The 27,395-nt window shown below is 41.6% G+C and overlaps 1 protein-coding gene and 2 long non-coding RNA genes across 3 annotated transcripts; all 3 read left to right on the forward strand.

Annotated features, from left to right (window-relative positions):
- Nucleotides 1–1,081: 1,081 nt before the first annotated feature.
- On the forward strand, nucleotides 1,082–1,592 carry LOC117482116. The gene is made up of 3 exons (XR_004555828.1): nucleotides 1,082–1,218; nucleotides 1,393–1,480; nucleotides 1,579–1,592. It is a non-coding gene; the product is annotated as an uncharacterized LOC117482116 (long non-coding RNA).
- Nucleotides 1,593–11,275: 9,683 nt separating this feature from the next.
- Nucleotides 11,276–12,469, forward strand: LOC117482112. Its single transcript, XR_004555824.1, has 3 exons — nucleotides 11,276–11,360; nucleotides 11,438–11,517; nucleotides 12,444–12,469. It is a non-coding gene; the product is annotated as an uncharacterized LOC117482112 (long non-coding RNA).
- Nucleotides 12,470–14,963: 2,494 nt separating this feature from the next.
- On the forward strand, nucleotides 14,964–16,642 carry LOC117482008. The gene is made up of 4 exons (XM_034129953.1): nucleotides 14,964–14,985; nucleotides 15,468–15,987; nucleotides 16,086–16,140; nucleotides 16,381–16,642. The coding sequence occupies exons 1-4, from the start codon at nucleotides 14,964–14,966 to the stop codon at nucleotides 16,462–16,464; spliced, it is 681 nt and encodes a 226-aa protein (XP_033985844.1). The 3' UTR covers nucleotides 16,465–16,642.
- Nucleotides 16,643–27,395: the final 10,753 nt, after the last annotated feature.

Here is a 27,395-nt window from a genome sequence, read left to right on the forward strand (position 1 = left end):
TACCTCCGCTACCGGCATCGCTTCATACAACAGATCTGAGCTGTCCAACTATGACATCACTCCTTGAACATGCGCGCGCTATGTGAGAATCTGCCTTGGTACAAAGTAGCAGTGAAAACATGGAACGGAGTTTCATTGATTTGGGCATTCTCTCAATAAGCAAGTGGAATGGATTTCATTTGATAGTGAAGCACTGACACAGCGCTCGACAAAGTGCAGCGAGTGGATAGACCGATTCACGGACTTTCCGCATAGTAAAAGTGGGGGGGTCTAAACTAATCATTTGAAAAAGTGGGGGGGACTTGTCCCACCCTCATATAATGGCTGCGACGCCCATGATTTCAAAGCAAACCTACAATTATCATTAATACATCTCAGGCCCGGTTCCAGAACAAAATGACTCAGGGTGCATCTGAGATTAGAGAGGGTGCAGTGGTAAAGTGCTATTTTTTTTAGTGGGGAGTGGACCTAACACCCTCTAGGCGGGTCCTCACCTCCTCTAGGGGGGTCCTCACCTCCTCTAAGGGGGTCCGGGGGCATGCACCCCCGGGAAGATTTTTTTTTAAATATTGAAGTTAAAACCATCAATCTGGTGCACTTTGAGAGCAAAATGACGAGATCTATGGAAACATCTCAACATCCATATGAAACAGAACTGTAAACAGATGTACTTTTTCTTTATGGATATTTTACAAATCACTCCCCTTTTAAGACCGAAATGTCTACATGCATAGCAGAAGACGAACGCGCAGCGGCACAGGTCACGCGCACCTGACATAATAACGTTACTTACCGTTTAAATTGACCAAATAAATGCAGCAGACAATGTTATTTAACCACAATTACACATTTTTTATTTCAACTATATTCTTCTTCTTCTTCTTATTATTACTACTATTATTATTATTATTATTATTATTATTATTATTATTATTATTATTATTATTATTATTATTGTTATTATATATGTAATATCTTTCACTTTTTTTTTATAGAAATAGATAGAGGAGGGCAGTTCAGTGAATCTGACCTGTAGCAGTGATGCTAACCCAGCAGCTAACTACACCTGGTACAGGGAGGATGAAGACTCTCCAAAAGCTTCAGGACAGATCTTCAACATCACTGACTTCAGAGCTGAACACAGTGGGAGTTATTCCTGTGGAGCCCAGAACAAGTTAGGACGTAGTAACTCCACCTTTCATCTGAGTGTTGTGGCAGGTAAGTTCTCTACATTAACCAGAATTGATTCGGCCCTGATATGAAACAACCCAAGCATATTCAAAATGTCAGTGTTCAGGGAGGAACCTCCATGGTGTCAGAGGTGGATCACACTGACAATGTGATTTATCAATCTAGCAGTTAGAAGTATTACATATGTGTTCATGTTTCTAGGGAGTTCAACAATGATAGTGAATATCATCAGGACGACTCTGGGGGTCTTGATCCTGATTCCTGTGTTTCTCCTGAGTATCTGGACGAGGTACAACAATAGAAATTCATCAGTTGAAACATCTTTCTTACGTGTTGTAGTTTACTGTAATGAAATAAAATCTGTATTTGTTGTTGCCCTTAATCCAGGAAGAAGAAAGCTCTGCGCTCCACCACTGAAGCACATGAACCTGAAGAGATAGAGGTGAGAGAGAGCGGACCTATTGACAACATTTCCCCTTCGTCAAAGCTATACTGTGGCTCATAAATGCAATGTGAAGAGAACTTGTGTTTAAAAACAACTTCCTGAGTTGAAACCGGCAACAAATTTAGCCAAGAAATAATTAGCATCAACTTTAAAATATGAAAAATGTTTTATAAAATCTTAAAGTATATGCGGGTTTCATGAATGAGGGTCTAATTTTGTCTTCTCTCTCTTCATCAGTTGGACTCTGTTCCTGAGTATGAGAACGACTCACACACTGCAGCACAGACAGAAGACACAGAGGAGCAGGAAGCCATGGTGTGAAGTCCAGTCAGGTTAGAGCCTCCTGCATCAGATCAAACAGGCCCACTCCACATTTATGGCGCGTTTCCACTACAGCGCGGAGCATGGTTTAAGAGGGCTGTGACGTCAGCGGCCCGTCTTTGGTTGCGTTTCCACTTGGCCTAGTACCGGCCGGCGGGTCCTAATTCACAGTTTTTCTGGCCTCATAAAATCGTGGGTCTAGGGCCAGAGACAACGAGGCTGAGTCGGGCTGAGTATGCTAAACTAGAGAGAGAATCGCTGGCAAGGGGGCTACAACTACAACAAGATGGACATATTTGACCGTGATTTAATTTTAATACACATTTCAAAATGATGCCGAAGTAACAACATACTGATACCGGTTAGTAAAAACCATGAATTAATGCTTTGACAAGTCTGCAGACAGACGGCAGGCGAAAAACCTTTTAAAATGCGTGTTTTCTAGATGGAGATTGGCTAAGCTAACGCAGTATATGCTCCGACCGTCCACACTCACAACAACGGCCTATACAGACATAAATAAAGCAGCGACTGTATTCGCCATGACACAGGCAGTCTGTGGTTTGTACTTGTTTCACTTTTGTCTGGTTTCTGAACAGATATGAGGAGCTGTGAGCTCTGAGTGCTAACAGCTAACGGCTGTGTTGTTTTTCTGGGGTTCTCATTGAAGATGACGTCACGGCTCCGCCTACACTGCGTTACTATAGATACTACCCCAGTTCCTAAACTGTAATGGAAATGCGCCATAAAGTGAGCCAGTCCTAACGAGGCCTAGCCATACAGAGCGAGGCCGAGCGAGGCCGTGTAGTGGAAACGCGCCATTAGAGTCACAGTTCCAGCTGTAACTTTACACAAAGTTTCTGTGATTTTCTTTAGACGCTCACCTGATGGAAACAAAGAAGAAGGACGTTGAAATGTCCCTGTGGAGAGCGAGGCTGTGCAGGATGTGTGCGGAGTGGATATATTCACGTTCAACTCTTAAAGCTTGTATTGTCAGTTTTCAGTAGCAGCAGCTTGTAGGTTTAGAAGAATGAGCTGCTGGCAGCTTGAAGTGAATCATGTCGAGGTGTCAAACATGATTTATCGTTAAGACCAGCCGATGGTCAGGTGCTCTATATTACTGCTTCAACTATGTGTACATGCTTATTTGTTATATGCAGTGTTGTTGATATTAAAAAAAGTCTACTGAAATAGTTTTTTTAAATTCCACATAATAAATAACTTTGAAAAATCCTCATCAGTGTCTTGGTTAATAACTATCCTGCTGACAGAGCCAATTAAGTCTATTTAAAACAGAGAGAGCCTAAAAACATCACATTTCACAGTTTAGATTTTCACAAAATGAAACATAAGCTCAATAGTAGAAGACCTTGTTAGATATTACTCTGAAAGATTCAAATCAGAATAAATCGACAGCCAGCTCTACAACAAGTGAAGGACCATCGGACGAGTGTTTGGAAAAGATTACCTTCAAAAATCTCTAGATTTCAGATTTTCTCTTTCACTTTTCAATAATTTGCGGTATATAATGTTTAATTATTAGCTAGCAATACAAAAAGAAAAGTCTAATACATGTTGCTTTTGTATATCTCCCATATTGTCACTATGTGGTGATGTGTTACTATAGGAAGGAAAGGAGCCACAGTTTTCATAATGATCTGGGATGTTTCTGATATGAAAATCCACATACAGAGTTTTCAACTGAGAATCAATTTAAATTATTTGCCTTTGGAGAAAATGAAGCTCAGCGCAAGTTCAACCAGGAAGACTGTCTTTACTGATTCATTTACTATTTCTATGTTACTACTCTCTCTCCGATCAATAAGTGGTCGGGGGCGCAAACCCCAGCTTAACCAATCACTTTGCTCTATTCTCACAAGCCTATCATAGCGCTCTGCTAAACCTTTTAATTCTGCTCTCCCCCCCTCTGACAGCTGTCATTTCAGGTGACTCAACGCAACCCTCCTCCACCCCTTTTCACCTCCTGTCCCTCTGAATCCAAGGTCAAGCTAAGCCACTCTCCTTCAGACCGAACCCAACTATCCATTCACCACCACCAGTGTCTAGACCCCGGGGGGTTTCATCGGATCGGTTCTCCCCTCCCGAATGATACTCCCGCACAACGGGGCCTAATCGCCAAAACTCCATTACATTCATTTGTGTATTCCTGGCAATAAATATGTATTCTTACATCAACACCGTCTTTCCTGATTGAAATGCAGATAGTCATATTTTACAAACCACCCTCCCTTTCCCTTCCCTCACCGACCCTTTACCCCTCAATCCTTCTACCCCATAACCATTCATCCTTTCATCCCTTGACCTTTCATTCGTTAATTCTTCACTCCTCTATTCATACATCACGCAGTTTCTCTTTGTGTCTCCCCTCATCTATTTCAAATGATATGTACTTTCTGGGCGCTACTTTATTCAGACCAGACAGAAAAACGCTTGAAACTAAATTCCCATACACTAATGGGGCAATTCCACCATGGCGCGGAGCGCGGTTTAAGCATGCCGTGTCGTGCTGGGCCCGTTTTTGGTTGCGCTTCCACTAGGCCTAGTTCCGGCCCGGGGCTACTTTTTCACCTCTTTTCTGGCCCGACAAAATCGTGGTTCTATCGGGGCCAACAAACAGGGCTGAGTCGGGCTGAGTTTGCTAAACTAGAGAGAGAATCGCTGGCAAGGGGGCTACAACTACAACAAGATGAACATATTTGACCGTGATTTAATTGTAATACACATTTCAAAATGATGCCGAAGTAACAACATACTGATACCGGTTAGTAAAAACCATGAATTAATGCTTTGACAAGTCTGCAGACAAACGGCAGGCGAAAAACCTTTTAAAATGCGTGTTTTCCAGATGGAGATTGGCTAAGCTAACGCAATATATGCTCCGACCGTCCACACTCACAACAACGGCCTATACAGACATAAATAAAGCAGCGACTGTATTCGCCATGACACAGACAGTCTGTGGTTTGTACTTGTTTAACTTTTGTCTAGTTTCTGAACAGATATGAGGAGCTGTGAGCTTGAGTGCTAACAGCTAACGGCTGTGTTGTTTTTCTGGGGTTCTCATTGAAGATGACGTCACGGCTCCGCCTACACTGCGTTACTATAGTTACTGCCCCAGTTCCTAAACTGTAATGGAAGCGCAGCATGAAGTGAGCCGGCCCTAACAAGGCCCAACGCGGCCTAGCAGTACCGAGCGAGGCCGAGGCCGACCGTGTGGTGGAAATGCGCCATAAGAGACCAAGCACTCTCCTGGCTGGCTCTCCATTTAATGTTGGAGATGTTTAAATCCATGTTTGGTCCATAATATGAACACGGACCTCCTCACCAACATTGTTATCTTTACAGTCTGTACAGGGTCAAAAAAGTGTCCTGGAAACGGAGTTCACAGTTTGATGCATAGAGGTCTGGAAGTGTTGAAGGTCCTGCCACTCCTTTTCATCTACTAAATATGGGCAGTACCCCTGTAACTTGACCACAGGTGCAGTCAAGTTGGAGTCATATGTGTCTCATTGGTAGCCAACAATAAGGTGAGAATATAGTAGAGAATATACAGAGCACTTCTATAAGGAAAGTTCACTACTAAAGCCACCACTCCTATATCCTGCATGGATTACAGTAGGTCCTCCAGACCAGCCTTACCCCTTCCTCTTACATTTCCTCAGTGCTCAATGAACAAAAATACCTGTAATAAAAGTTGAAGTGACATATTGTTGAGGAGTGGTCCATGCTGGAGAAAAGTCCATTTTGAAAAGCTTGTGCAACGCCCTGATTATGAGTCGTTATTCAAGTAAAACATGTTTTATAGAGTTGCTTTCCAATATGTCAAAGATGTTGGTCCTCGGTGTGAAGTGTAAACCTACAGATGTAGTACTCCAGATAGGACTCCAGCTTACAGCTTCCTGCCTAAGACCTGCCTAAAACCAGCATCTGGGAATGTTAAGCCCTCCCACTATTTTCCAAGAGGGGCGTTGCCAGATTTTCAATTTCAGGATTTAACCAGGAGATGGCGCTTCATTCACAAATACAGAAAGACAACTTTTCATGGACTTTCAGTTGTGTTTTGAAGAGCATTTGAACACATCAATATTTTAGATAAAATAAAGTATATCTAATCTTGTAATTCAATAATATATAGTCTTTATATATTAAATAATCATAATAATAATAGAAATGTTTACATTACACTTCTTTATTTGTCATGCTCATAACTTTTACCTTTACAATCGTTTGCTTTAATATGCAATATATTTTTTGTATATTTTTGTGTTTGCTTCCTCCTGCTCCCTTTCGGACACATACTGTATGATTTATTATTATTATTAATATGAAGATATTATTAAGATAAGATAAGATGTTACTTTATTGATTGAACATTTAGTTTAGTTTAGTTTAATTCAGAAGGCTCACAGGTCACATTCCGACCATTATTTAAAACAATAGGTGCTTTCACACCGTCTACAGTTTGATTTGTATAGAGCTGTGGCTGAATGGCCGGCGATTAGGTGTGGCGCATTTATCATTAGGTGATCAGGGGCCTCATTTATAACGCCTTGCGTAGGATTGACGTAGGAAGGTTGCTTACGTAGTACAAAGCACAAAAATAGGTACATACATTTTCCGCCATTTTCCGATTCACAAAACATTGCGTACCGGCGAGAGAAGTGCGTACGGCACTCCCTACGCCTGTTTCCCTTGATAAATCACAATCGACTCGTAACGCCCATATTTGCCTATACATAGTCAAAGAAACGCCCATTCATTCATTCATTCTGACTGACTGCATGAAGAAGATCGCAGGAAATGACGACCGAACAGCTAAAAAAGACTTCTCACACCGTGTCAGATTTTGGTTATTGTGGGGAGGTGGAGATAAATCATATTGTTTGGTGGATGCAGTTTGAACCAGAGTAGCAGCATGGAGGTCGGATCGTCACCAAAATAAATAAATAAGTGGTCCAAAAAAAATTAATGACAAAACAAATACACATAACCTTCCTCAGGCAGTGTGTTTGTCCCGGGGACAGGAGACCCCCCCTTGATGAGAAACTGTAAGAAATGATCGGGGAATCCCTCCGGAGTGGAGTCATGACGACTGGATCTGAATTATCTTTTTGTATTTGGTGGTTTGTGTTCCAGCTTTCGATCAGCAACTATATATCCATAATCCACCAGTTAAAGGAAATACAACTAATGGATTGTGTTATATTAGCTGTACAATTTACCACATATGGTGTTCTTAGTTTCCATACCTCCTGTGTTTTACGAGCCACTTATCAAGTCTTGGCAAACGGCATAAAACACGATTAAACGTGATAGTATATAAAACCATGCTCGTATCTACAACCTATAGAAATGCAAAACGGCGTCAGTTTAGACGTAATTCTGTCCTCCTGCTTACCGCATCATTTATGAGAAAACATTTCATAACATTAACACAACATATTCGAGGTGGTTTTAAATAACATATCCGTATTTATTTATTTCTCCAAGTTATGTGTTTGTGTGCACTGAGGAGTCGCAAACAGGCGTTTGTTTAATCATTTAAAGATTGGCTTTAATCAATGTTTGAAAATGAATTCTTCATATTTGATAAATGAGAGGTAACATTTTATTTATGGTATTATTTCCACATATTTCTCTCCATTCTTCCTTCTGCCAACGGTGTCGCAGTTTCTCGTCTCTCCCGTTGTTGTGCTTAGTGCGTACGCATGGGTTAGAGTTTGAGACAAGAGAGAGTCAAGTTAGTATTTTATAAATCGCAAACATTGCGTAGAAACTGGCGTACGCCATTTTTTGAGCGTATATCCCTTTATAAATGAGGCCCCAGAGCTGCCTGCCTGCCGTCAGATTTCATTTAAAAAACAGGTCTGATTTTAAGACTATTTCTGCGCTCATAAAGAATGATAAGAATAAGAATAATGCGTATTGAACTGGTTTCATTAATTAGTGAGTTTATTTAAGGTAATTAGGTAGAAGCCCTTTTTTATCAGTAACGAATTTAGCAGTTGAACATAAAAGTCAACTAACTGAGTGTCACTTGCAATGACAGTGTTGTGTTTTTATTTTATGAACCTTTTACATTAAAAATGGTTGTTGAATATATAAATATTATTATGAATATGGATAAATACTAGGCTATTTATTATAAACGTTAGTCCTTAACATCTATCACTGTGTATATCACCATTATTTAATTAAATGTTTGATAAGTGCATGCAGATACAGTACAGTAAAACACGTACACACAGATACATTATTTTGTATTTTTATTAAATTTGACAATGTCAATTTCACTTTCCACTATGTCCACCTTTATTTTGTACAACCAATGGCAGAACTTTATTGAGGCCTGTAATTAGTCGACTGCAGGTATCTTGGGTCAGTCTTGTCTTCCAAAAATCAGGAAGTAAAGTCCCCTGGTTTGTGACAAGATGTGAAGTCAACAGATAGTCACTCAGAGGGGGGTACTATTTATTTTCAAATGTATATAGGCTATGCCACCCATTTACATGTAGGCTACACTGCTCTTCCCGTCAATAATTTGAATTTGAATGGGATGGGGAGACGTGTGTGATTAAAAATGGCTTGGCCACGGGAACGCATACGGCAAAACGCATAGGATTAACGCAATCGCAATCGCAAAAAAGCTTCCGTCCACACGCAATATACACCGGATAGTGTCTGTTCACACGAGACAGCTCCGTTTAGCTCCAACCGCTGGAAAAAGCTGCAGTACATATGCCGAGCCTGTACGTGGCGCTGTAACTTCCTCCACAAAAGCAGCGAAGAAGCATGGTCGTCATGGTTGCCCTTCTGTTTATTCTCCATGGTGGGGGCCGAGGGAACCGGGCAGAGTTTTTCGCCGGTCAACGTGTGTTAAAGTTTAAATCTTCCGGACAAAATTATAAAAGTGCCGGTCAAAGGTCTTCTTTGTTATTTATTGAGCTTTAAAACAAATGAATAACGACTATATATAATAATAAAATACACAGAGCCTGGCCTCTCTTTTTCCTCCCTCTCTTCTGACAGCGTCAGTGTCTGTCTCATGCAGCAGCTGATCCAGTAATGAGTGACCCGGCCGACAGTAAAAATAAACATTTATAACTAGTTTAGGTAGTTTGAGAAGTAATTCAAATAGCTAAGGGTGATGATCTGACTTGAAGTGTGTGTTTTGCTCCTCCCGCTGCATCACAGCATATACTGTGTATAAAACAACATTATTTTGTTAAATAACAACATGGTGATGTTTTGTAAATGATTACATGTCTCTTATTTAGCACAGACTATGATCCTATCCGTGACATATGGATCTTAACAAAGATCCGCTATACAGTAGTACCAGACATACTGTACATCCAGCGTAATGTATCAGACTATATTTCACAATAGCTCCAGTGTGGAACCCCACTGCACCCCCTGGTGGATCAATGATCCATTGCAGCTGGCTTCATTATAATTACATTTATTTATCACGGGGCGGTCTCAAGTCAAGCTGGAGGTTTTCCCTTGATCGAGGGCAGACCCCGTGCCGACCACGGCCCTCGCGTTTCAAACTGTCCTAAATTAGGTGCTACATCTGTAATATACAGTAAATTACCTCTAATGTTAAAAGACTAAAATGGCAATAGGTTTCACTCATTTGATCTTTAAAATCAAAATATGCATTTACATTTGCATGTAAATGCGTTGCATCCTGTTTCCCCGGTAGCAGTTCTCTTCCCTCCCTTCAATCTAACCCTTCCCTTCCCCCCATCCTAACCCTAACCACTCCCTACCTTTTTACCTAATCCTAATCTTCCTTCCTCCCTCCCAAACCTAAACCTCTCCTACTGTAAGAAATTAAAATCAATGTTGATATGACATAATTTAAATGAAATACAGGGTTTTAATTTAAAGCAGTTTTATTCTGAAAAAAAACGGAAGTTCACACTAACTATTAAAGGTGGGGTAGGTAAATTTGAGGAACCGGCTCGAGATACACTTTTTGTTATATTCCATGGAATGCTCTTAACATCCCGATAGCAATGAATATCTAAAGTGCTTTGACAAAAAATCCATAAAAAAATATCATCTGTGGAAGCCGTAGTGCTGTAAAAAGTACGACCAATCATTTTAGCCGGCCCGGCTAAAATAACTGGATGGCCTACCTGCCTGTCAGCCTTCCATCTGTGCACAAACTTATCTCGTGCCCTCATTGGTCATGTGCGCGTTCGTGTGTGTTGGAGGAGGGGCTCTGTAAGGAAGTGGCAGATTTTCTCCGGTTGTGTATTTTCAAATTCTAGCGATCTCGAGCCGGTTTCTCAAACTTACATACCCCACCTTTAACTTAACACTTTTATTCTGAAAGGTCTTCATTTCCGGTTAGCATTAGCATGTGGCTAACGTTGTGAAAACTGTGAATTGAAGGTGAAATGACATGTGATGTTGTACACTAAACACACTGGGATTAACACTCATTTATTGACGCTGAAATAACGTTTATCAGGGAATGTTTAAATAATCACAGACATCAGAATTATATATATATATTAATAATATAAGATATAATATGTTACTTTTGTGACTGGGTAAGTACACAACACGGGAGTTGGGACGTGACGTGCCTCAAAGGTTGAGCTGCCGCCCACATTGAGCTCATTGAGGCATTGCGCACTGCATTGAGGGGTACTTCCCCTCCACCGTCTGCTTTAAGTCAGTTCACCCAAACTAAAACACTTATTTCCCCCTTTGTGACGGTCTGTCTGTTTTCCTGTTTTATCTTCAAAAGTGTTCACCCCATGTCTTATGTCTGTGTCTGCTTCCTGTCTCTGTGTTTTCCCTCCTTTTTGATTTTTGATTCTGTTCACCGGGTACCATTGTGTTTTTCCTGCTCTGCCTAGCTCTGTCTTGTCCTTTGATTTGTTATGCATGTATTCAAGTTCTGTTTGTTTTGTGGGTTCTTTGAGATTACAAAGGAGTGAGTTCTGGTTGGTACGCTGTATATCAAGACAGCCTTCAAAAAAGGTAATTTTCTGTGTCGAGACCTTCTCTGCCTCTGCCTTACCCTCGGGTCATCCACCTCCCTGAGTCAGTAGTATATAAGCAGTTAGTAGTATATAAGCAGTCAGTAGTATATAAGCAGTCAGTGGTATATAAGCAGCAGTCAGTAGTATATAATCAGCAAAACGGGTCTTTAACCATAGTTTATTTTATTTCAGAAAAGTTTATATTTTGTTAAAAAACATTACTTTATTGTGTAATGGCTGTTACTGGCATTTGGCTCATCATGCATATTAATAATCTAAAGAGGAAGTAAATCTAGTCTCTTAACAGCCTGATATCCGTCTTCTGCTCATTGACGACAGAGGAAAGGCATCTCTCAACACATGGTTCCTCCTTCACTGTGAGTAGAAACAGTTTATTGATGTAATGATTCTGTATACCTCCTGTGAACATTATTTAATCTGACATGTTTTATAGTCTCACAGAGATGAGAGGAGCAGCTATGAGTTTAACTGCAGCAGCGAGTGGATTAGTTGTCTTCCTGCTCTCTGTGTCAGGTACTGTACATCTACACTTACATTCATCACATGAACAGAGGGCATTCTGGGAAAATGTGGGACTTGTAAAACCAGGTCACATGTGGGAATAAGTGGGATGGATTTGTGTAAAAGGCAAACCTAGCAGAAACATTTTAAATGTATTTGTGTAGAATTGTAGAAACTCAAAGACGTTACTAGTTTTTTTGATGGATTTTCTGAAGATCTTGTCGTGCGTTGCCACTGTCCTTTGCTCCAATCATCTGCATACAATATCTGTTTGATTATCACTTTTACAAGCGTTAAAATGAGAATATAGTGTATGCATAACTGTTCCATCCTCTCTCTCTGAAAACATTTTGCTTTGTTTTTTTGCTTAAGACGACTTCAAGAATCGCCAGCTCCGTTTTTATTAAGTTTAAGATATTCTTATTCTAAGTCATAACATATTCTGGCCTCACTACACTGGCTTCCAGTTCGGTTCAGAATTGATTTTAAAATCCTTTTATTTGTTTTTTGGCTCGACCAAAAATCGCTTTTAAATGTGCTTTATAAATAAAACCTGATTTGATTTGATTTGATTGACTCAACTCTTATCGATCATACCTCTGCACCAAACCCTTCTAGTTTCTTCTCTCCTCTCTGACCTCAGTGTTATATTCCCACGCTCTGAGTTAAAAGCATTTTCCAATCTCGTGTCAAACTGACCATACCCTTTTTGCGTAGACTTCTGTTCTACCTGGTTTGATTAAGAAACAACAAAGTCAAAGAGTATCATTGGTTTTAAAGTGCCTAAGAAGGAATTCACATGTGTTTTTCTGCTCTATCCCAGTAAAGTTTGTAAAATGTTTATTTTTACATTCTTTGTTGAAAGTATTGATCAGGAAATTTCTCAACAATTTATAGATTACCTTTGATTATAGTTTCCGATGTGCTCTGTGTTTCAGTGGTTCAGGGTCAGGATGGCCGCGGAGTGACTTCTTCAGTGTGTGAGTTTACTCAAAGTCTTCCACTAACATAATAACAGAAACATACAGTATAACATATATCATCATTTGTTACGTTCCCTCCTAAACTAGGGGTACAAAGGGAAGTAACAAAACACAAAAACAACCGGGGGAGAGAAAGAGGAGAGGAAACTGACTGCTGAAGCCACAAAGTGAGGTTTTAATCAATAAAAAAGTAAAGAGGCTCACCAGCCAATTTGCAAAAACAAACTTAAATAACTAAGAACAACTTCCTTCTAAAAGAAAGTGACTAAATTAAACAATACACAAAAAGGGCCACTGCAGCCTTCCTCAGGTCCTTTAAGGAGGCCCTGATTGGGGATTGGGAGCACCTGAGGGAGAGGCTGCACCTGGAGACAATCAGGGAGAGAGAGAGACACACACAAAAGCACACACTACGGCACGTAACACCCCCCTCCCCCCCCCCCCATAATACACACGTTATACTGCTCACAAGCCAACACCGGAGCAACACATGGAATACACACATCACTCATTTATCTACCAGAGGTCGCCAGCAGACATGGCAGTGTCCAAAGACACTGAACCAGGGCTCGAGGTTCTCTGTTTGATTTTAAAATAGGTCAAATATACTCTTGCTACGAAGGATGCTACTAGAAAGAAGAATAAACGAGAATTATGAAGGAATCTTCTTCCATGACATAAAGATTAACACTTTCCCTCAAAGTGTTTAGATTTCTGATAAAGGATGGAATCAAGTTAACCACCCACTCTGTTTTTTATTAAACTATTGCTCATTAAAATATCTTCCACCGTGGAATTAAATGTGAAATGTGTTCATGTTATCTCCTCCAGATGCTCCAAGTTTTAAAATGTTTTGGTTTGTGTTTGTGAAAAAGGTTTCCTGCTTTGTGTCTCATTTGCAAGTTGCCATTATATCTACCCTTCCATGTTAATAACTTTAAACACATCTCCTCCAGATGCTCCAAAGCTCCCCTCTGTGTCAGTGAGTCCCTCTGCTGAGATAGAGGAGGGCAGTTCAGTGACTCTGACCTGTAGCAGTGATGCTAACCCAGCAGCTAACTACATCTGGAAGAATGGAAATGCAAACTCTCGTCCACTCAGTGAAGGAACACAATTTGTCCTCAGCTCCATCCAGTCCTCTGACTCTGGACAGTATTTCTGTACAGCTGAGAACTCGCTGGGGAGTAGCACATCTGCAAACATCCTTATTGACGTAAAATGTGAGTAAGACAGTTTATTTAAAGATAACAAGCTTATATCTGTCTAGTTGTTTCAAGAGAAGATGTTACTTATCATCACTACTTTCTTCAGCTCAGCTTGCTTTACATTACATGGGATCCAGGGAACAAGTGGGTAACGAAAAGTGAACTGGCAGTAACTTCTAATCACATGTTGTAGAGTTGCTAATGATGACATAATTGAGAAACGATTGTTAAATATTGTTATATTTAACTAATAATTACTGTTATTAACTGTACAAGGCTATCTCTAAATCCTTAAATTCCATGACTCACTTCATAGTTGTGACTTGATTAAGTGATACACTAAACGGCATTTAACCAATGACAAATCATTACTTTATTATGACTCATAACAATTCAGAAATACCCATGAACAATTATGTACAGTATATATTAATTCATTTACATAATATCTAACGGTTGTTTCTCTAAAATATATTCATTAGCTACAGTGAAAAAACTGAAACGTTGACTTTAATTAAATGTGTTATGTCAACAAATTACACATAATTGTATTATGTTGGTTGAAAGCAATAATATACATTTTAAATGAAAAATATTAGGTTCAACTTAATATTATTGCTTTCAACTCACCTAATGCAAAAAAAAATGAATTTATTGACATAATACATTTAATTAAAGTCAATGTTTTAGTGTTTTCAGTGTACTCTACAAAATGTGATTAGTAAATACTCAACAACTGTCCTTCAAGTTAGGGTTATTTTGGAATGAGTTCCTCATGCAATGCTCTATAATGACTCGAAATGCCGATATTCAGCGTTCAATAAGGTAGATACCCTTTGAGCTAATGCAGTGAGAAACACATTCTGAATATTTACTGTTAACACATCTCCTCCAGATGCTCCGAGGCGCCTTTCTTTGTCAAGACCCTCTGAGATAAAGGAGGGCCGTTCAGTAACTCTGACCTGTCGCAGTGATGCTAACCCAGCAGCTAACTACACCTGGTACAAGGAGAATGGAAATGCAAACTCTCCTCCTCTCAGTGAAGGACCACTTCTTGTCTTCAGATCCATCCACTCCTCTGACTCTGCAGAGTATTTCTGTTCAGCTACAAATGATCTGGGGAGTAGCACATCTGTAAACATCTTTATTGACGTAAAATGTGAGTAAGACAGTTTATTTAAAGATAACAAGCTTATATCTGTCTAGTTGTTTCAAGAGAAGATGTTACTTATCATCACTACTTTCTTCAGCTCAGCTTGCTTTACATTACATGGGATCCAGGGAACAAGTGGGTAATGAAAAGTGAACTGGCAGTAACTTCTAATCACATTTTATAGAGTTGCTAATGATGACATCATTGAGAAACGACGTTAAATATTGTTATATTTAACTAATATTTACTGTTATTAACTGCACAAGGCTATCTCTAAATCCTTAAATTCCATGACTCAATTCATAGTTGTGACTTGATTAAGTGATACACTAAACGGCATTTAACCAATGACAAATCATTACTTTATTATGACCAATAACAATTCAGAAATACTCATGAACAATTATTTACAGTACATATTAATTAATTAACATAATACAACTTAAATTATATTCACCTTTTGGACAAAGATTCAATCCGTCCAACAAGCATTTTGTCAAACCATGTTCAAAGTCCTAAATGCAGCTACAGTTCATTCAGCGTTCAATAATGTAGATACCCTTTGAGCTAATGCAGTGAGAAACACATTCTTAATATTTACTGTTCACACATCTCCTCCAGATGCTCCGAGGATTCCTTCCTTGTCAACACTCTCTGCTGAGATAGAGGAGGGCAGTTCAGTTACTCTGACCTGTAGCAGTGATGCTAACCCAGCAGCTAACTACATCTGGTACAAGGAGGATGAAGACTCTCCAAAAGCTTCAGGACAGATCTTCACCATCACTGACTTCAGAGCTGAACACAGTGGGAGTTATTCCTGTGGAGCCCAGAACAAGTTAGGACGTAGCAACTCCACTTTACATCTGAGTGTTGGAACAGGTAAGTTCTCCACATTCACCAGACCTGATTCACTTTGTAATATGAAACAACCCAAGCATATTCAAAATGTCAGTGTTCAGGGAGGAACCTCCATGGTGTCAGAGGTGGATCACACTGACAATGTGATTTATCAATCTGTAGTTAGAAGTATCACATTTGTATTTATGTTTCTAGGGAGTTCAACAATGATAGTGAATATCATCAGGACGACTCTGGGGGTCTTGATACTGATTCCTGTGTTTCTCCTGAGTCTGTGGATGAGGTACAACAATATAAATTCATCAGTTTAAACATCCTTCTTACATGTTGTAGTTTACTGTTATGAAATAAAATCTGTATTTGTTGTTGCCCTTAATCCAGGAAGAAGAAAGCTCTGCGCTCCACCACTGAAGCACCTGAACCTGAAGAGATAGAGGTGAGAGAGAGCGGACCTATTGACAACATTTCCCCTTCGTCAAAGCTATACTGTGGCTCATAAATGCAATGTGAAGAGAACTTGTGATTAAAGACAACTTCCTGAGTTGAAACCAGAAATGAATTTAGCCAAGAAATAATTAGCATCAACTTTAAAATATGAAAAATGTTTTATAAAATCTTAAAGTATATGGTGGTTTCATGAATGAGGGTCTAATTGTGTCTTCTCTCTCTTCATCAGTTGGACTCTGTTCCTGAGTATGAGAACGACTCAGACACTGCAGTACAGACAGAAGACACAGAGGAGCAGGAAGACCTGGTGTGAAGTCCAGTCAGGTTAGAGCCTCCTGCATCAGATCAAACAGGCCCACTCCACATTTAGAGTCACAGTTCCAGCTGTAACTTTACACAAAGTTTCTGTGATTTTCTTCAGACGCTCACCTGATGGAAACAAAGAAGAAGGACGTTGAAATGTCCCTGTGGAGAGCGAGGCTGTGCAGGATGTGTGCGAAGTGGATATATTCACGTTCAACTCTTAAAGTTATTAGAGGAGAGGACGCTGGCGTTGACTGTTCGCCGCTTCTCCGCCTCTGTTACCCTCTGTTCTTCCAAAAAACTTCCGAATTGGACTACTGCCCTGCACTGCACTGCACTGCACATTGTTTTTAACATTTTTAACTTACTTTACCTTCTGCCTCCGTTGCTGCCTGTAGCCGGCTGCCCTCACTCAGCCATCAAAGTGCCGGGTGGCTACTGCTACCTGCTACATCGCCTATTTGTCTGTCTCCACCCCACGCAACAACCGTGGAGTCTCTCTGCCTCCTGCCTTCATCTCTGGGGTGCATCTGTCCTGTCCCGCTGTTCACATCCTCCTGCCATGCCGTGGATCTTCCTCGTCTCCACAACAATCCTCCTCCTCTGTGCACCTAGCCTGCTAGCCGCTATCGCTGCTAACACACTGCTCCCAGCCTTTCCACCTGTCATCATGCTGAAATACTCCATCTCACAGCTTCTGTCACTCAACATCTCCTCCACCCCGTCTTCCATCTCAGTCATCAGACTTCTTGGACTCCTTCGTCGACCCCGCTACATTCACCGAAGCACCCGCCGCAGTTTTGTTTACTTTCAGCACGGACAATCCATACCATCCATCTGCTCTACCCAACGCACTGTCGCACACCTGACGCGTCATCAGAATGCAACTCCTACTGCTCCTCTTACACTCTCCCCCGCTCACCTACACTCCCAGCTGCATGAAATACCCGGAGCGGATCCCACTCCCCTCCGCCACCCAAAACATATAATAAGCCATTTCTCCCCACCATCAAGCCCCCCTCCTCTGCCCCACTGCCTCCCCTCTCGTGCCCACACCCGAGCTGCTAACCCAGACAACCTCATACCTATCCAGCCTGCCACCACCCCTCCAACCCCCCACTTGACTAATCTTGCCCTCCTCAATATCCGGTCACTCAACCATAAAGCCACATCCTCCACGAAATAATTCTGGACAAATCCATCGACTTCCTTCTGCTCACTGAAACCTGGCAACAACCCAATGACTTCTTCTCCCTCAATCAAACATCCCCCCCTGGTTTTAATTACATCACTAAACCCCGCCCCTCACGCCGTGGTGGTGGGCTGGCTGTCATCTACAACCAGAACATCCGGACTACAGAACTCACCCTCCCCTCAGTATCATCCTTCGAATTCCTCGCCTTCAAAACCACTCCCTCACTGACAGTTATCCTCATTTACCGCCCTCCCAAACCACACCCCTCCTTCCTCTCTGATCTCACTGAACTCCTCACCATTGCTTCATCCCTCTCCCCACATATGTTACTCCTCGGCGACCTCAACATCCACATGGACTCCCCCACCTGCAAACTCGCTTCTGAATTCTCCTCCCTTCTGGACAATTTCTCATTTACCCAACATGTCACCTTCCCCACCCATGATAAAGGACACATCCTTGACCTTGTCTGCTCCACCAACCTCCCAGTACTCGACCTCCACCCCTGCCCCTTTCCCCTCTCTGACCACAAACTCATACAGTTCATCATCGCATCCCCCGTCCGCCACCCCCCCCCCCACCCAGGAACATCATCTTCCGTAATTTACGCTCTGTCGATCCCCAGCACCTCTCCGACCTGCTATCCTCTACTCTCCCCCTGGACTCGAACCTCAGCTCACCCGATGAACAACTCAACCACCTTAACTCCACCCTACTCGCCTCCCTCAACAGCCTGGCCCCCCTCAAAAGGAAAAACGTCACTTTCAAAACCTCCTCACCCTGGTTCACCCCTGCACTCCGAAAATTGAAGCAAACCGGCCGCCAGCTTGAACGCCTATCCATGAAATCATCCCTCACAGTTCACCATGAATCATACAAACTCCATCTCACTACCTACAGAGACGCCCTCACTGCCGCAAAATCTGCCTACTTCTCCACCATCTTTACCGACCCCTCCCGTAACTCCAGGACCCTCTTCTCCACCGTCAACAAGCTCCTCAAACCCCGTGCTGACACCCTCTCTTCATCCACTTCCACCTTATGCAGTTCATTCCTCCAGTTTTTCTCTGACAAAATCACTGCCATTAATCTCTCCCTATCCACTGCTTCTCACACACAAACATCTCCCCCAACACCCACCGCCACAATTTCTCCCTCCATCTCCCTGGACCTCCCGAGCGCCCCTCCCCACGGCCGCCTCTCCCAGTTCACTCTGGTTACCCCCCCTGAAATACTCAAACTGATCAGCTCCTCCAAACCCACAACCTGCTCGCTTGACCCCTTACCCACCCCTCTACTGAAGTCCTGCCTCCCCGTCCTCTGCCCTTACCTTGTCAACCTTTTCAACTCCTCCCTGTCCCAAGGAACCGTTCCCTCTGCCTTCAAAACTGCTGCTGTCACTCCCATCCTCAAGAAACCCGGTCTGGATCCCTCCTCCCTCAGTAATTACCGCCCCATCTCCAACCTCCCCTTTCTCTCAAAAACAATAGAACGTATCATCTCCAAACAACTCCACCGCCATCTCCAAACAAATCACCTTTTTGAACTCCTTCAGTCTGGTTTTCGTCCCCACCACAGCACAGAAACGGCACTCACCAAAGTCCTCAATGACCTCCTCACCTCTGCTGACACCGGTTCACTTAACATCCTCATCCTCCTCGACCTGAGTGCAGCCTTCGACACCGTGAGCCACACCATCCTGCTCACCCGACTCCAGGACATCGGTATCGAAGGTACTGCACTCAGGTGGCTCCAGTCCTACCTCACTGATCGATCCCACTTCATCTCCCTCAACAACCACTCCTCTGCCACAGCTTCAGTCACCCAAGGTGTTCCCCAAGGTTCAGTACTCGGCCCCCTCCTCTTCATTATCTACATCCTCCCCCTTGGTCAGATTCTACACCACTACAACCTGGACTTTCACTGCTACGCTGATGACACACAGATTTACCTCAGCACCAAATCCCCCCACAACCCCCCCCCTCACCCACATCGAATCCTGTCTGACTGCTATAAAATCCTGGATGGCACACAACTTCCTCAAACTCAACAGCAATAAAACTGAACTCCTCCTCATCGGCTCCAAATCCACCCTCAGCAAAACCCCCAACCTGACACTCACCATCGATGGCACCCCTGTTTCCCCCTCCACCCAGGCACGCAACCTTGGCGTGATATTTGACCCCACCCTCTCCCTCGAGCCCCACATCCGCCAAGTTGTAAAAACCTCATTTTTCCACCTCCGCAATATCGCCAAACTCCGTCCCTCTCTCACCCGCCCTGCAGCTGAGCGACTCATTCACGCCTTCATCTCCTCCCGCCTGGACTATTGCAACGCACTCCTCTACGGCATCAGCACTACATCCCTCAATAGACTTCAGCGTGTCCAGAACGCAGCCGCCAGACTCCTCACCCACACCACATCATGGCATCATATCACCCCGGTCCTCAAAGAACTTCACTGGCTCCCGTTTCACACCGCATCCAACACAAACTCCTGGTACTCACCTACAAAGCCCTCCACCACCTGGCCCCCCCCTACCTCACTGACCTCCTCATCCTCTACCAACCACCCCGGTCCCTCAGATCCACCTCAGCCGGTTTGCTTTCCATCCCCAAGGCCAAACTCCAGAGCTTTGGGGACAGAGCATTCTCTGTGGCAGCCCCGAAGCTCTGGAACTCCCTCCCCCAAGACCTCCGTGAGTCCGAGTCCCTCACCCTGTTCCAGTCCCGCCTCAAAACCCATCTCTTCAAATCTGTATACCCATAAGCCCCCCCCCCCACCACCCCCCACTTCCTCCTGACTGCTTTCTGTTTTTTTGTTTTGTTTTTCTCTGTTTTGTTTTTGTTTTGTTGTTGTCTTGTTGCCTGTCCTTGTCTGTCTACCCTTCCCCAAATGTAAAGCGTCTTTGGGTCTTAGAAAAGCGCTATAGAAATAGAATTTATTATTATTATTATTATTGTCAGTTTTCAGTAGCAGCAGCTTGTAGGTTTAGAAGAACGAGCTGCTGGCAGCTTGAAGTGAATCATGTCGAGGTGTCAAACATGATTTATCATTAAGACCAGCCGATGGTCAGGTGCTCTATATTACTGCTTCAATATGTATACATGCTTATTTGTTTTATGCAGAGTTGTTGATATTACAAAAGTCTCGTCAAATTGTTTTTTTAAATTCCACATAATAAATAACTTTAAAAATCCTCATCAGTGTCTTGGTTAATAACTATCCTGCTGACAGAGACAATGAAGTCTATTTAAAACAGAGAGAGCCAAAAAACATCACATTTCACTCCATGTACAGTTTACATTTTCACAAACTGAAACATAAGATCAATAGTGGAAGACCTCAAATAAAAATATAATATTACAATAATAGATAAAAGGCACACATAAGAAAAGATAAAAGGATAAAAGGCACACATAAGAATTAATACACGGTACATAAAGGCTATGGACAATAAAAGCATACAAATCGATAAAACAGCTCCGACTGACTCGAAAGCGAGGGAAAAGAGGTGGGTCTTTAGGCGGGACATAAAAGTTTGGACAGACTCAGTACTGTGAAGCGCTTAAAAACCGGACAGAAAAATATCAAAAATATTGTGTGCATGTATAAAAGACTGCAGCTGTAAGAGTCCGGTTTTCTCCAATATGTTTGAGATAAAAGGAAGCTTAGAGATGGGTCTGTAATTTGAGAAGACAGAATTGTCCAGATTTGTTTTTTTTATCAGGGGTGCCACAACCGCTTGTTTGAAATAAACTGGCACAGAACCGGACTCTAGGCTGCTATTTATAATTGTAAGGACATTAGGTCCAATAGTGTCCCATATCTCTTTAAAAAGTCGAGGAGGGACTGGGTCTGTGGGACAAGATGAGGGTTTTAATTCAGCAACAATGTCACTGAGAGATGACAACGACACAGGTCCAAACTTCTGGAAGACAGCAGTGCATGTGATGTCAATGGAGGGGTCAAAAGAGGGTGGTGAGATACAGGCTCTAATAGTGGAGATCTTGTCTATAAAATAGCAGAGACATTTTTCACATACCTCAGTTGAAGCTTCAATACAAGTGGATAAAGGAGAGTTTAACATAGCATCAATGGTTTTAAAAAGAACACAAGGTTTGTTTAAGTTACTAGAAATAATATCAGAAAGATAACTAATCTTTTCAGCCTTTACAATGCTCTGATACTTTCTCCAACTCTCTTTTAAAATGTCATGAGTTACATGAAGCTTGTCCTTCTTCCACCTGCGCTCAGCCTGCCGGCACTCACGCCTGGCAGCACGAGTGACGTCATTGAGCCAGGGTTCAGATTTAGCTCTGGGGCGCATGAGTTTCAGGGGAGCAACTATGTCAAGAGCTCCAGTGCAGGTAGAGAGAAAGGCTGAGGTTAATTGCTCAGTGTCCAGGGAGTCAGAGGACATAGTATCAGACTGGACTACATGGACGTGCACAGACATTTTGGGGGGCGGGTGCTCAAGTGAGAAAAAGGGCACTTCCCATAATCATTTATAAAAAAGTGTTTTAAAACAAAAAGTTAAATATAGTTGCACATCTCTGACTTACTGACCAATGTATTTTAATCAACCTGGTCTCACCAGAATGCGTGACTCCACCACGACTCCTTAACACCGCAGTGCATGGTGGAGTCACGCGCTCTGCTACATTTACGTGTCTGCACCACACAAACAACCCCAATTTAAAGTGAATGAGGCTCCTTTGTCGTGGTGCACACACGCATTTCTACAACGTCCCGCAGTGAGCTTTTATTCTATAAAACGTTTTTAAAATCTACTTTATAGCTTGTAGTAACTCACAGGAGGCTTCTTTTATTTTATTTGTATTCATAATAATTTTTATTTTTCGTCAGAATGTATTATGGTGCATTATTTACCAATTTTTGTTCTCAAAAAACAGTGCCTTGTGTGTAATACAACTGTGATTTTTATTAAATTAGTTCGTTTTTAAGGAAGGCCAGAGCTTCAGCTGTGTCAAATAGATTGTTCCCTTTAGTTAACGTTATTTAAAAGATAATTATATTCCTATTTGATCATGTCCCCTTTATTGTATTACGGACCCAAAGAGCTGAGCGTCCATTCCCATTGGATAACGGAGGATTTTACACCCGGAAGTAAGTGATACAGTGATATCTGCACTACTCATCAACGCAAAAACACCAGATTATCCTTGTTAATTACACAACATTGATTGGTTTAAATTGTGTGCAATGCTTTTGTATTTTCCCCTTTCGATTCGGAGAAACAAATATTTTTTCTGAGTTTTTGGATGGCAGAAGACACTACACTACCCAGAATCCTCAGCTATGGGACTACACCATGTGCTTAGAACGTGTCCTATCCCCCCCCCCCCCCCCCCCCCCCCCAGGTCACAGGCTCCTCCAACAGTGCAACACAATAAAACAGATACACAGAAAAAATAGTGCAAGTGAATACAAAAAGAAAAATAGTAAAAAGTTAAATAGTGCAATAAGAGTCTATATACAAGTGATTGGAATATGATATATTAGATAAATAATTTCTAAGTAGCAGCCAGATGAATGTTATGGATGTTGTTTCTAAATTCAGGTGTTTAATAGTCTTATGGCCTGTGGGATGAAGCTGTCCCTGAGTCTGGTGGTTTTAGTCCGGATGCTGCGGTACCGCCTGCCAGACGGCAGCAGAGAGAACAGTTTGTGGCTGGGGTGATGGGGGTCTTTTATAATCCTGAGGTCTTTCTTTAAGGTTAACCTGGTATTTTTACTCCACTACATTTATTTTAGTTATTTTACAGATTTGGATTAATGATGTGAAATATAAATAACCCTTAAATCAGACTTTAGTTACACCTGAGTAAAATTCAGTGAAGGTGATTGTCAAGTGCCAACAATCAGAAGAGATATTAGTTGGTGCTTGAGAAGACTAAACATTTATCTGCAGATCCCTATAAAGTATATTCATTACTCGTTATTCTCTACTAATAGTTAATTAAAAACTGTATATAATGGCTATTTTGTACATCCCTTTCAAGATTTCAAGATTTTCTAAGGTTTATTGACATATATTATACACAACTACGGTGTAGTTATGCAATGAATGAAAAACTTGGGTCACAGGTTCCTCAACAGTGCATTACAAGACATCTATCGATATCTGTGTACCTCCACCATTAAACATATTCTGCACATTTCTTATACTATCTACAATCATCTTATAAGAGTATAATTAATATGTATAATATCAGTTAAAATAAGTGCTTCAACATAGTTAACATTGCAGGAAAGTTGTTTGTGTAGTTTATTGAGTCAGCAATGTAATAATGGCCACTTCTTGCTAAATTTACGATGAGATGAAAAACCGGACTTGACCAAACAAATCACGGAGCTCTCAGCAGAGGACAGCCGGGGACGCTCCCGCCGATATCAGAGATGTCCCTGCTATGTGTGGGAGGTAAGAGAGGACATTTAAGGGCTATGTTTGATGTCTTTAATTATCACCTGCTGGTGCTTAGCTGCTGTCCTGTGCCTTAAATCGTTTGTTTACGTCCCTCACTTCCGTTTCGCTTCTCATTTGCTAGCTGAACAGCTGATCAGAGTGGTTTCTTGGCCCGATAGCTTGTGTCGACCGTGAAAGGCCAAATAAGGCGTGTCACGGCCGAGGGTTCGGGACACACCAAATTGACTTTGGGCGACAAGGAACGCGTTGTCGCCAGACAACCCAAGACGGCCGATATCGGCGTGGTGTGTAAGGGCCTTTACAATGCATTCATGTGATGACTTTCAAAGAGTAAAGCAAGCACTGCTGAATAAAGTATGATTTTATCTTTTACGAAACGTTTTTTTTTCATATGGAATGCAGTTGGAGGTCAACCAATCACAGAGCTTGAGGCAAAGTGGAACAATAGCTGAGGATTCTGGGTAGTGTAGTGTCTTTGGCCATCCTAAACTCTGAACAAATATTTGTTTCTCCGAATCGAAGGGGAAAATTACAAAAGCATTGTACACAATTTAAACCAATCAATGTTGTGTAATTAACAAGGATAATCTGGTGTTTTTGAGTTGATGAGTAGTGCAGATATCACTGTAAAATCAATGGACAGTAAGGAGAATACTTACTTCCGGGTGTAAAATCCTCCGTTATCCAATGGGAATGGACGCTCACATTGCTCTCTGCGTCCGTAATACAATAAAGGGGACATGATCAAATAGGAATATAATTATCTTTTAAATAACGTTAACTAAAGGGAACAATCTATTTGACACAGCTGAAGCTCTGGCCTTCCTTAAAAACTAACTAATTTAATAAAAATCACAGTTGTATTACACACAAGGCACTGTTTTTTGAGAACAAAAGTTCGTAACTAATGCACCATAATACATTCTGACAAAAAATAAAAATTATTATGAATACAAATAAATTAAAAGAAGCCTCCCGTGAGTTACTACAAGCTATAAAGTAGATTTTAAAAACGTTTTATAGAATAAAAGCTCACTGCTGGACGTTGTAGAAATGCGTGTGTGCACCACGACAAAGGAGCCTCATTCACTTTACATTGGGGTTGTTGTAGCAAAGTTTGTGACTCCACCACGCACTGCAGTGTTAAGGAGTCGTGGTGGAGTCACGCATTCTGGTGAGACCAGGTTGATTTTAATACCCTCACACTCACGCAATTGTTTAATACTCAACACAATTCTACAAAATAATCAGCTAACACAGAGACAATGGTCTTCTTTAGTATTCACTACGCACAAGAGCAGACAACAAACTAGTAGTGATGGGAATTATGGCTCTTTGAAGGGAGCCGGATCTTATGGCTCCGTTCCTTTCAAAGAGCCGTTCAAAAGAGCCGTTCAAAAGAGCCGTTTTTTTAAGGTTACTAGGTTTATCTGCAAAATAATCACCAGGATAATGATTGACTGTATTGCCAGACCTAATGTCAATAATCGGCATTGTAAACATGACACAAGGTGGCGCCATATCCATGTCATCATGTCAGTGAATGTACTTTGAATTTACCCTCTGTATGTGTTAAGTAAATAAAGTTGCCTTGCCTTGAATGAAATTCATGCAACTCTTAATATTAGATACTGTGTTTTTAAGTGGCGATGGAGATTATTTGTTGATCCTGCTTTAAAGGATATTTTGCCTTTACAAATGGTGCGCTTTATCACTGCCTGGGTTTTGGTTGAAGTGAATCCAAATGCTGCTGCGTTTTCGCGTTTGGCTCATTTACCATCCGAAAAACACGTTGTCTACCTGTCCTGTACCACTTGTTATGACTTCTCTCTCTCGCGTATTCCGTTAAGACCCACCCCATCTCACTCCTCGTGCTGAAACCTACCAAACAGAGTAGGGGCGGATCTTCACAGAATACGTTTGGGGAACAAAATCAAGCTTTTTAAAAGGCGAGTGGATTTTGGCAGGCAGTGAGTGCGGACCAACGATTGAACGATAACAAGAACGGCTCTCACAAAGTAGGACTCGGTTCCCCTCGTTCGTACCAAAGAGCCGTTCAAAAGAATCGGCTCGTTCGCGACCGACACATCACTACAAACTAGTACAATTAATAGTTATTAAATGAGCAGCCAACAATCTAAATTATGAAGTTACTGTTTAAGGACATTACAGGCAAAAAGATCGTTTTTTCATGTACTTGTTATTTTGGTCTATTTTGCTTCCATGTTTTCTTTCACTCTAATGGAAATAAAACTTCCAAAAAACACATATAATGGTGTTTGTTTTACTAACATGTCTGAATTCATCTATAGATTTAAAGCTAATCTGCATATTTAAACATAACATTTCAGGGGAAAATACTGACTTGACGTAAGTAACTATCTGGGGAAGTTGTGAGGTGATGTGTTTTTTTAGTTTTATCCTTTTCACCTGCAATGCCTTGGTAACTGCATGCAAATTAGCGCATTTTAATTAGGATTAGTTAACGCCTAATTTGCATATCAATGTGGCGATTGTGACGACGTTATTAGATACACATTTTACTGTATTCACCTTAAGTGTCTCCCCTTAAGTACAGTACATTAGCCTGTATGCCCATGATAAATTGCCTTAGCTAAACCTTGAGCTAACTTATCCATTAGCTAGTAGCCTACCTTAGTTAACTATATTTGTTATTGTCTTTTAGTTAATTAGCTGTAATCTCGAGGCACTGGCAGTTTAGTAATTTGTTCATCACCACTCACCTTCAAAATAAACCAAGAAAAGCCGGCATAACATGGGACAGTAAAGTGGGAGGTGCTTACACCTGTCTGTCAAAAGGGACTGCCGATGACTGTCCGCACCGCTGTGCGCGAGACGTGGAGGGAGGGACTGAGGGTAGAGAGAGCATCGGAACTTCACAGTCTAATCTCCCGAACTGATATTTTAATTTTGTATTCAATCAATATATTTTTGGAAAGGGAAACTGTGTGCAAACAGCAGTAGATATATATTCATTCATAAAAAGAAAAGAAAAGGGGGAAAAAAGGGAACTTTCTCTGGAGGAAGAAAAAGGGCAGGGGCTCAAGCCCACGTTGATGTCTATTAGTGCACGTGCCTGCTGGGCTAGGTTTACAAATGTCATCTACTAAACATGGTCAGTTTAACTTGACCACAGGTGTAGTCAAGTTGGAGTCATATGTGTCTCATTGGTAGCCAAAAATAAGGTGAGAATATAGTATAGAATATACAGAGCACTTCTATAAGGAAAGTTCACTACTAAACCCAGCACTCCTATATCCTGCATGGATTACA

This window comes from Trematomus bernacchii, unplaced genomic scaffold, assembly GCF_902827165.1.
Source record: "Trematomus bernacchii unplaced genomic scaffold, fTreBer1.1, whole genome shotgun sequence".
Taxonomy (NCBI): domain Eukaryota; kingdom Metazoa; phylum Chordata; class Actinopteri; order Perciformes; family Nototheniidae; genus Trematomus; species Trematomus bernacchii.

Bases quoted from the DNA above. Each gene is read 5' to 3' on its own strand.
- LOC117482008 (XM_034129953.1), top strand. From the start codon at position 14,964: ATGGGATCCAGGGAACAAGTGG. The intron at 14,986-15,467 runs GTAATGAAAAGT...CATCTCCTCCAG, and splicing joins GGGATCCAGGGAACAAGTGG to ATGCTCCGAGGATTCCTTCC. The intron at 16,141-16,380 runs GTGAGAGAGAGC...TCTCTTCATCAG, and splicing joins CTGAACCTGAAGAGATAGAG to TTGGACTCTGTTCCTGAGTA.